The sequence below is a fragment of the Microchirus variegatus genome (assembly GCF_963457635.1).
Source record: "Microchirus variegatus genome assembly, chromosome: 2".
Lineage (NCBI taxonomy): Eukaryota > Metazoa > Chordata > Actinopteri > Pleuronectiformes > Soleidae > Microchirus > Microchirus variegatus.
In genome coordinates, this window is record NC_139803.1 from 18,283,914 (window position 1) to 18,295,737 (window position 11,824).

General features: G+C 41.8%; 1 protein-coding gene across 1 annotated transcript; it reads left to right on the plus strand.

The window, feature by feature from the left end:
• Positions 1-9,806: 9,806 nt before the first annotated feature.
• LOC310940400 (oligodendrocyte-myelin glycoprotein-like) lies at positions 9,807-11,126 on the plus strand (the record flags this gene model as incomplete). Its single annotated transcript, XM_083905355.1, has 1 exon — positions 9,807-11,126. One exon carries the CDS (start codon positions 9,807-9,809, stop codon positions 11,124-11,126), a length of 1,320 nt encoding a protein of 439 aa, XP_083761481.1.
• Between the last annotated feature and the right edge of the window lie 698 nt (positions 11,127-11,824).

An 11,824-nucleotide genomic window follows, 5' to 3' on the forward strand; every position in this document is an offset into this window, starting at 1 on the left:
CGCTGCAATTCCCCGCCCGATCGGTAGGGGTCGCTGCGCAAGGTTGTTGTGCTTTTGGCTACAGTGAGCAATGGCGTCCGAGGGAGAAAGACTGTTGTTGTTGAAACAGCGGCCGTTTGTCACTTTTCTGTGTCCCGGAACGCAGTTTTAAGATAATTTGAGGCGAGAAATCGGTCATTTAGAGTCTAAACATGTGCTGTGTGTGTTAAGATATGAAGTATTTATAGTTTGGCAGCGACAAAGTCGGCGGGGATCAGCTCCGCCCTCTGTAGCGTCCGGTGTTCACTGTGAGCCGGCACAGAGCAGCTTAGCTCGGCATGTCCTGAGGACCAATCGCAGCTCTTGCCGTCTCCGTTGTCCCTTGACGGAGTGACGGACACTTAAAAAATATTCCGTGCACCCGGAGACGACGCAGAGGCTCTTCGACAGGTTCTGCGTCGACGCAGAGGACTCTGCGTAGCTACGCAGAGCACTTTACGCAGGAGTATAAATTGGGCTTAAGAACTTCCACTAAAATATAAGCCAGTTCCTTAACTAGTCGCTGAGGGGAAACTACACTCTTAAGGCCACATTATACTTCTCCGACTTCTCCATGCTAACCACGGAGACACCTCAAGCCTTCATACTTCTGCGTCGTGGACGGATATGCTCGGATTAGCTCGGCCTGTCATGAGGACCAATCGCAGCTCTTGCCGTCTCCGTTGTCCCTTGACGGAGTGACGGACACTTAAAAAAAATATTTCGTGCAGTCGGAGACGCAGAGGCTCCCCGACAGACTCTCCGTCAACGCAGAGGGCTCTGCGTAACCTTTTTTATAAAGGTTCCACCTGGAACCCTTTTGGAGGGTTTCACCAAGAACCCTTTTAAAACCCTTTATTCAGGAAAAGGGTTTTAAAAGGGTTCTCTGGCTCAAAACAGTTCTTACTGGAACCATTAGTGTTACCAAGAACCTGTGAAAAACCCTCTGGTTCCAGGTAGAAACTCAGCCCTTTCTAAGAGTGTCAGGGGACTTCTTTTGGTAAACATTGTTTTAGTAGCTGTTTTAGCAGTTAGCTCTGAGCAATTCAATATAGTTAAAAATTTAAAAAAAGTTGGTGACAGGTTTTCAACTCAACTCAAGCAATTCCAGAACTACTGAAGAAGATTATGAGAACCTTCACCAACATATACACTGGTTTACACCTGAAAAGAGTGGTTTAGTTATACTTTAAATTAGTTGTGAAATGTTTTGCTTTATTATGATGTGTTACAGTAAGGCCCAATCCTTTGTATCACCACATCCTGAACATTAGACGATGTAAAATCCTTAAAATTCAGCTATTTGAGGATCTTTCCTTGACAAACATTTAATAATTCGCAGTCCCATCGACTTGAGAAAAAAAACACACACACAACAAGTCTGGCAAATAATAAGTCACAAATATGCTCTTATTTCATCTATTCCATATATTTGATATTTAATATATGGGTGCGCAGAAGCTCAGTGGTATAGCATGTCATCTTTCAACTTGAAGGTTATAACCTACTGGTTTGATACCTGGTTCTGCTAGTCTGCATGCCGATGTGTCCTTGGGCAAGACACTTAGTAACCCCATATTGCTCCTAGAATAGAAAAAGTGCAGTAGATGCACTGTATGAAAGTGTGAGTGAATGTGTGAAGCTGTAGTGTAAAGCAGCTTTGAGTGGTCAAAAAGCACTATATAAATACAGACCATTTACAATAATATAAAGGTAAAGTCATGAGCTTCTCAGTGACTCATTCATCAAGGCTTTTTTTCTTCTTCTAATCTTTCATGTTTCACAGATGTCTTTTTGACCAACTGACAGAACAACACCAAAGCCACTTCCTTTACTCTTAATAGACCAAAATAGAGAAGTAGGAACGAGACTGCGTCATGCGTCTGCCAGTGATTTGGATTACTGTCATTCTCTCACTGTTCCTCAACACACAGCATTCTACTAAACATCGTTCTTCTGGCAACTAGAACAAGAACACCAACAGTGTAAGTGACTTTGTGTCTTTTCATACATACTTTGGCTTTAGCGCCTGTTATCGAAATGACTAGTGCGTCAAAGATGAACTGTGATAATGGAACATTTAAGAAGAAGAAATGAGTATTAAAGCCTGTCTTTATAATATATTTTGTTTGTGTTATAAATGGCTGTCATAATGTAAATGTTATAAAAATAAACAAATAGAAAGATTTCTAATTTTGTATTTTGTCAAATACCTTTTTAAAAAGTCATTTTACAAATTGTTCATGTGGATAATTTGCAGGTTAGGTTAACGGATAGAACATGCAAACTTTGTGGTCCCAATTTTATAAATAAATGTAGTATTTTTATTATTGTGTTTATTATTTATTTATTAGCAGTTGTAGTAGTATAGTAGAGTAAATACAATTAAGTGGTGGGCCACATGAAATTTATGGGAGGGGGGGGGGGGGGTTCTGCAGTTTGAGACTCTGTTTAAATCAAGACATGGTCAAGACCTAAAGTGACCCATTTGTATGAGTCATTAGTGTCACTGGATGGAAAAAGAAAATCTTGAAATGCCACCATGAGCATAATTAGTCAGAATCTTTAGTTATCGGTAACAGCCGATGCACTTCCCTCCTACCAAAGTGAAGTTAAGTTCACGAGGAGGAGCTGTGTGTTTGTCTACTGTAGAGTTTGACCGCCTAATCCGCATAGAATTCACTTGCAAAACAACATCTATACGAAAAGACAGCGAACATGACACACTGCTGTATCAGTCCCTCATTTGGGAGAAAGAGCCAGAGACGTGACAGCAGAAAATTGAGATTGATGAAGGCACCTGCAATTCTATGGGAAAAAAGAATAGCCTAACTTGGCTGCTTTGCCTAGGTATGTATGTGTGGACAGGGCATTATTTTATTATTGGTAATTTTGAGTCTCAGTACATAATTATAGATGAGATATACGATCTTGTCATATCCCATAGTGTTTTTTTTCTTTTTAGTGTGAACGAGCCCAGCTCTAAAACTGAGTTTATATATATATATATATATATATATATATATATAAATATATATATATGCGTGTGCAATTCTTCAATTCAATTTAACAATTTCCATTTCCCATTACACTGCAATTTAAAAAAAAGAAAAGAAAAAAAATACCAATGATCTGCAAAATAAAGATAATATCAGACACACTTCCCATTCTGAGAAGACAAAGACAAGACCAGTTTTAGCTTTGAATGACACACATTCTCCATTGCATCATCGCAATAAGCTCATGTTATGTCACATTTATTTCAATCCACAGTTGAAATCTAACCATTCTAATTAGCTTCTTTTTTCTTTTTTTTTCTTTTTTTCAAAGATCTTGTATATTTGTGTCAGGTGTGTCAGTTTGGTGTCTTCATCACATGCCAAAGATTCTCCATGGAGAAAAGGTGTTGACTCTGTGGTGACCAATCAACCATAGTTTCACAATTTTAGCCTGATTAATCTTGTCATTGTCATCTTGGAATATGGCAGGAAAAACCTGCACATACGGTATATTTAGGTCATCATAATAATACCTCCTCTGAAACACTGACTTCTGAGGTTCTTAGCAGCCCCTTTTAAATATCTTGGCCCTCCCATCAGCTCCGTCACACATTGGTGAACCTGGAGCTGACCAAATGCAGTGTCACTGGCCCTACAGGCTGAACCAAGTATTAGAAGTATATGCATTTTGGGGGGCTGGACATCATATATGGATTGATCCTGGCTTGGTCTTGGTTAGCAGGGTCGTTTCAGATATTTATTTTAAACTTAAAGGTGCATTATGTAATAAATCTAAAGCAACTGGCCATAAAATCCTCCTAATATGTCACAGAGAATCAGGAATAATACGCATATAACAAACTGAACTCACCAACAGAACAGCCAAAATATTTGCATGAATTTTTTTTTTTGCAGACTGCAAATCGTGTTGTGAAATCATGTTTTGGCATGTGGCGCCACCTACCGCCGTCTACCAATCATTGCAGTCAGTAGAGTCTCAGCTGCCAGGCAACCACGGGTTGCCAGTTACGTCAAAAAACGAAACCTAAAAGACCTTGGTATTTAGAATTTGAATGTAGTGACCGTTTTTGGCCACATTCTTACATACGGCACCTTTAAATGCCTTTCAATGTTTTCTCAGATCACAACATGAACGGCGTCCTCCTCCTGCTCTTCTGTGTGTCTGCACTATTGTATGGAGCTGAAGGCCAAAATGAAACTTCTCCCTCGACGCAACCAAACAACAGTCCAGTCGTCTATTCCACCAGTAGTGCAACAACTCCTAATCATTTCCCCAATGCTCCTTCTGAAAACAGCAGCATAATGACCGGTGAGACAAGCACACGTGTTCTCTCAGCCTCCAGCAGCCACAGCACCACAACTGCATCTGCCTCGCAGCACATGACCACCACAACCACAGCCGCACCCACCGGGGTATCCTCCAAAAACAAATGTGTGGTGGCGTACCTGGTGAGTGGCGGGCTGATCCTAGTCTGCACTATTCTGTTGCTCTCCACCTTGTTTTTGCTATGGAAAGTGTGTCAGCTCAGACATCGCCTCAAGGTGCTGAGCAGCAACGCTGACCTGATCAGCAACACTGAGTACTGGATGGGAACGGCCAGGAAGAACAAACCGGAGGAGGAAGCCAAAGAGACTGCCGTGTTAATGAGTGATTTCAGTCAGACACAGGAGGACGTGGGCAATCATAATAACGAAGAAGAAAGCAGGAAGGGGGAAGCCAAGGAGAATAAGCATGGGCAAGTGGGAGAGGAGAAGAATAAGGGGGTGGCAGATGCTGTCAGCAGCAAGGAATTTTTGTCAGGTGAGAAAGAGAAGGAGATGACTGTGACTGAAAATTCTTTTTCCTCAAAGCAGCATGAGGATGCCACTGATTCCCAGTCCAACAACGCTGTAGCTGCTTCCTCCTCCTCTTCCTCTGAGGCTGCAGGGAAACCAAAGGATGCAGTGTAGCACTGTGTGCATGCGGAGTTTCCAGAGTGAGTGCCTTCACTTGTCTGTGGCGTTTAAACCCCCTTGAACTGCGATTTACTCTGTAGCAACTTTTGCTTTTGCACACACTTCCTAAATGGGTCAAAGCAGAGTGTTTCTGGTTTGCATTTGTTCAGCTGAGGCTGCGTTTCTGTCTAATTTGCATGTTTTGAATATTAAAATGTGTTAACATTATAATATATATTTGTGCAGATAATGTGTGCATGTTTTATACATTCATTTTATAGCATCATTTGAAACAAGTAGAACAATAAAAATCCTCTAATAGAAATCTATGTGTGTATGTGTCTGTGTGTGTGTGTGTGAGGACCAGTAGTCCTCATTGAGACCAAAACCTGGTCCTAATGAAAGGTTAACTTTAGGCATAAGATTTGAATTGTGAAACTGAAGTGACACTGAAACAGCCAGCTAATATTTATTTGACAATATTAAAAGTTTACTAGACCAGGGTGGTTATGGAGGAGACGTTTCTCTGGACCTGAATTGAGCTTTTCATCCAATTTATCATGATGTGCTTCTTTCAAAACATTCTTATTGTTATAATAGGTTTTTACGTTCTAATAGTGCCCTGTGCTAGATGTAGTCATATCCCAATATACCAGCTGCACATATATAAAACTCAAAATCACCATTGCTCAACTGCCACAGCTGGAGTTCCACAAGGTTCAATACGGGGCCCAATCTTATTTATTCAGTCTCTATGTCAATAACGTACTCTTGCTTGTGTCTCAACGACTTCAAAAAGTATCTTGGTAGGGTTTTTGATTGAAATTTTACTTTCAATGAGAAAAAAAATATATGAGAGAATTTTATCAAATCCAACCTGTCTAATTTCCTGTCTAATCATCATATCAGATCATTTTGGATGTTTTTTGGCCAAGCCCATTTTTAAACTAAATTAAGACAGCAGAGTAGGGGACAGAAGTTGACACAACTTTATTAACAGAAAAGTGGAGAAAATTTTCATATACTTCAGTAGATTCATCAAGACCTGTAGATATGTTGCATAACAGCAGAATCACACACAATTTTGTTAAAATGTTATTCAGAACAAGGCAAGAGAAAGAGAGAGAGACATGGGGTAGGGGTGTCTACTTAATTAGCACGCAGAGACTGTGCTTTTTTCCGGGCAGAGCCACTCGACTCAGGGAGAGTGTTCTCTTTTCAGCCCAGCCTGTGCTGACAAAGCAACACAAAAACTCTTTTCAAAAAAACACCAAACAATATGGAGTAGCTTCCGCACGTCTTGTGCAGATATTTTGTCCACCTACTTACTTCTACTGACATCTTCATGGCTGTGCACCTTTCATTAAAAAGTCGTAGTTAAGTTGTCCCCCCCCGTCCGCCACAGCACAGCCTCTGTTGAGCTCAGTCTGAAACTAAACATTCGAGGTAGAAAGAGAGACGGGAAGAAGTAACAGGAGACATGAATAGCCTCTGTGGTTGCCTATAATTAGGACTCTTATCAGTAGAATGTCATTTTTTTTGTCACATTTTATAAACACTGACTAACATCTGAATCAACACCGATCTGTCCCACAGCAGTGCAGTGTGGAGTGGAGAGTTGACTGTATTGCTGCAGTAAAAGTGAGTCTTCTGCAATACATATTAAGGTTTTTGTAGCAGCAACTAAACATACACAGGGAAAATTACAATGAATGACAATATAATCATACTTTGTGAAGGGTAGTGGTGAATGGAGAGCTGTAATGCCACACTTATTAGTAAATAGATTTTGAGAATGAATACGACACATTTTGACAAATGGAAAACCTAAGCATTGTCTTCAAAGCCTTTAAAATAAAAAAACAAAAATCAGATTTTACTTTCCCATCATTATCTGAAACTAAAAGTAATGGCTTGTCCTTCTTGAGCTGCAATACTGAGTAGTCACATTCTAAAGATCACATTCTAAAAATGTAAATTGAATAAAGTGTGCGATTGACAAGCTCTAATATTGGCATTTATGCATGTTAAGGTAACACATTCGTATAGCACATCTATTAAACTTCATTACAGATATTTTATTATTTTGTATTTTATTTTAATGGGCACTAAATATATTTTGAGAAACATGAAGCTGTCATTTTTGCTAAGATTATTTTTCTTTTTATGCATAAAAATAAGAAGAATGGGGCCCCCAGGCAATTGTCTCGCTTGATGTGACACCGCTGAATAGAATTTAGGAAATGTAATGGAGACTTAACCCCCCTACCCCAAAAAAACATGAAATAAATAAAAAAAATGTAAGTACAGTTACAAAGTGTTAAGGTTACATTAGGTCACTGTTGTGGTTTGTTGTTGTGCAGTTTAATTTGTTTTGAATACAAGCCAGAGTGAAATTAATGAACCAGTGAATACATTTAAACACAATAACAGCAGTCAGTTTGAATACAGAATCCATTCTTGGAAGCTGCCAGATTTAAAATGGACTTGTATGCAGGGGAAACCTCCTTACCCCCTCCTAATACTTCCTCACACCATCACCCCACCCATCCCATCCCATCTCTCCCCTCTACAGCACAGAGTAAAGCACACAGAGAACTGCAGTGCCTGATCGCGCTAACCCAAAAGATCCATGTAAGACGCTGCTGTATCCACTCCCAGCTTCTCCAAAGAGGACGAAAGGATCCGACCACAAGGCAAGTGAGGGCAAAACTTCCAAACCTGCACTGGACAAGTGAAGTGAGTGTCCAATTACATGAAGCGACTTCAAGCATAGGAAGAAAAAAAAAGAAGAAATCACCTTCAGCAGAGCAGCAGCTGGTCCTTAGCGTAATAGCAGGAGAGCAGAGAGAAGAGGTACTGGACAGCAAGAGAAAAAAGGAAGGAGCAAGGAGAGAAAAGTGACTGGAATGATAAGATGAGAAGGTAAGTTATGAACAAATGTAAAGACTGTTTCCATGCACACAAATTCAGTCACACCCTGGTGCACATACAGTACAGTGGAAACTGCTGTTTCAGCAGTGCAGCACTCCTGGATGCTTTTTATTTTTTGTTTCCTTTTTTTCTACCAGCTGATGCATGAGTCCTCTGTGGAGTCAATATTAAAACCCATCTATTGAGCTAGTTCTCCTCCTCTGGGGACTGACTGCAGTCTGACAGCCGCTGATGACTGAACACACAAACCCATGCCAAGGAAAATGACTAGTGGGATTTCTCATCCTTTGTGAAGAATTATGTTTTTTTTGGGATAGACCAGAATATCCTCTTGTACACACACCAGGTCAAATATGTATCAGTGGGAAGCATTTCAGATTCCAGTGCATGAATAAATGGTGATGATGATACAGCATCTCTAAAACATGACAACAGAATTATAGGGGAGTCAGTCTGGCATCATATCAATGTGGGTATCTACCAGGACTGCAGTGCTATGCAGCAAAACTTGGACAGACCGCGTGTGTGTGTGTGTACATATACTGTGCATGTAACAGATATTCTTGCAATGGGTGGAGCTATTATTAAAAAAGCCCTGCAGAACCGTTGGTTCCTTTCAGACACTGCCAAGAATATTTCTGAGCAATTTGTGTATTTTGCGATTTCATATACAAAATTGTGAGTGCAATTTGAGTTGCAATATAATGTGTTTCAAGTCAAGCTTCTGAGCAATATTTACTGTCTAAAACCATTGTCAAATTACTTCACACAACGTCAATTGGCAGTGTTTAGAGCACATGTTCTGTTGCCAGGCAACTTTCTTGCGCTACACACAGGGAATTATATGTTGCATGTCAAGACAGACGGAGGCAACTTTGTGTTAGGTTGGTGTTCTACTGAAAATTCAAAGAAGCAATCACACAAAGTCTCAGAAGGGAACTCTACTGCTCAAAAATCCCTGGTCATTCAGCAGTTTGACAGTATAAACGCTTCTTGTCCACACCTGCCTTTGGCTGTGCTGCTGTATAAACAACATGCTCCCTCAGTCAGGGGTGATAGTATTGCTTGAGAGAGCCTGTTTTCAGATGAAGGACACCGCATATTAGTATTGTTTCTGTTCATGAAGACCAAACAGGTGCTGGCGATTATGCCCAAACAACATAATATCAACAATAACTTAATATAACATGCTCTCACAAACATACATGATGTCAGTGTGTATTTGAATACAACGCAGGTAGTCACATGGGAAGACACATGCAGGTGTGAGCAGTCAAACTTAGTTATGTCCACATTCGATCAGATCTCTCCGGATGGATATTGATACCAGGTCTGAATTGTCTATTTAACTGTGATGTCACAGAGTGGAACGGTTCAGTACGGCACTTTTTTTTTTTTTTTGCATTTCCATTAGGAATAGTATAAAAATAACCAGCCCCGACTTTAATTATTTTTGGCACTCTCCCCTTCGGGTACCAGAGTAAAATGATACCATAAGGTCAGGGTAGAGCTGGACTGGCTTCACCCACAACAGTCTGATTAGCTGACAGAAAAACGTCACTCCCGACAATTGGTGTGTCTTTATATCATATATCATATATCATATATCCACAGTCTATTCTCATACAAAGCTTGACATCTTGTTGAGACAAACATCCACAAACCAGACAGACTCGTCACACTATTTATCTTACTGACACGGTCATTGGGCATAGCCCACACCAAGCCTACAAAGTAAAGGTACTGTTCTCATTCCCATACCATACCGAAAACACAGCATTTGTGTCTTGTGTAGCTCACGTGTAGATAGATGATGAACTGATATTCTCATCTCCCCATCTTTCTTTAACCAGGCGTGTGCTCCTGAGGCTTTCTCTCAAGCGTGTCCTCCTGGGACTAATGCTTTTGTCATTTCTTGGGTGGCACGTCCTCGCCGTGTGTCCCTCCACGTGCTCCTGCAGCCGCAGTCACCGAGAGGTGGACTGCTCCTGGAGAGGTCTCAGACAGCTGCCCGATGGCTTGCAGCACAACATGCGCTCCCTCAACTTGTCCCACAACCGATTCCACGACCTGGACAACCAGCTCACCATGTACACCCACCTCCGCATCGTCGACTTGTCTCACAACCGGCTGAGCCACCTGCCTGTTGGCTTGCCCCGGTCCCTCTGGCAACTCCATGCTGCCTCCAACCGCCTACAGCTGCTGGACAAGAACGATACAGCCTACCAGTGGAACCTGCGCACACTTGACCTCTCGAAGAACAAGCTGGAGCGAGCCATCTTCATCAACAACACGCTCATCAATCTGTGCACCCTTAACCTAAGCCACAATCACTTCTGGACTTTGCCCACCAACATGCCCATGTATGTGGAGGCCATTGACCTGTCCCACAATTTGCTTGTGAAGGTGCTGTCCGGCTCTCTGGACAGACTTCCCAGGTTGACTCACTTTTACCTGCACGCTAACCGCTTTTCCATTCTGCCCTCTGGAGCGCTGGACAAGATAACATCACTTAGAGTCATCACACTGGGCAACAACCCTTGGGCCTGTCACCTTTATTCTGACATCAGCTACTTAATGTCCTGGACTCAGCAAACGTCTGCTCATGTCCTGGGCTGCCCCTGCCATACCCAGTCAGTCTGTGGAGATATGCACCCCAGCAGGACTGGAGGGTGGCACTTTGCTTCCTACAACTTGCCCCCACTGGAAGCAAATGCCCAGGATCTGAGCTCCATTGCTCCTGGAGTCAGTGTTACTGGGTGGTTGTTTATCCCAAATACCCGTAGACAGCACTACCCTGTCCCCACCACTCCCTCCATCATCTCCACTGTGTCTATTATTAATCACCTTTCTGCGACTGCCAGCCCAGCTGCCTCCGATCACATGCTCCACACTGACTCTCCTGTCATTCCTGCCACCGACAAAGACTCACCCTCTGACTCACTCTACGCCACAGACAGATCCTCTTTTTCCATCAGCAGCGAAACACCGAGCAGGGCCGACGTGACTCTGGCTGCAGACCGATTCTTTACGACAGAGATCACCTTTAGCCAAACAAAGAAAACAACAACACTGCGTACGCGGAGTGTGAGGAGGCAGAATCAGTCCCACCCCAGGGGCATCGGCAGCAGCAGCAGCACATCTCTCATTTCCTGTCCCTCAGTGCTCTTTCTCTACAACCTGGGGCTTCTGCTACTCACTCTGCAACACGTCCTCTGAAAATGAACATGATGACACTGACAGTTTAGTGATTGGTGTGTGTTTCAGTTTACAGCACTGGTGACTGATGTAGTTCCTACAGCACATAGAAAAGATCATTTACAATAGAAATTACAGGCACGTCTTCTAATTCCTGCTATGCTAAATATGATATGATGCTAATTTTATACAGTTCTGTGCTTAAGTCTTAGGCCACCATTAGATTTGTTGTTTATTTCTCAATCATTACAATTTAACCAGAAAATACAATGGCTTGGGTGTCAGCGGTATTCTCTCTGCAAACACGTTTGGCAAGGACATTGCTCTGGCCAACTTCAGAATATCCTCCAAAGAGGGAACCAATCACAAACCCCTGGCACGGTAGAGGTGGGTTTAATGTAATGATGACAGAGAAACAATGTCTAGCAGCAGAGGTGACAACACCCTCTCCAGACTCTTTGGAATTGGTAACACCTGTGTTCATGTTTAAAACAATTAATCCAGGTTTATTTAACCCAAAAATGTGAACATCACACATTGTTGTATGAGTTTAACTTACAGGAAGCTTCTTAATACAGTATATAAGACCCTTTCAGTCACATCATTCCATTGAAAATGCCTAAAATCACAGGAGGACAGCACCTGATTATATTGGTTATTTTTTTCAGCATGACAACGATCCTAAACACACTACTAATGCAGTGCAATCCTATTTGGAG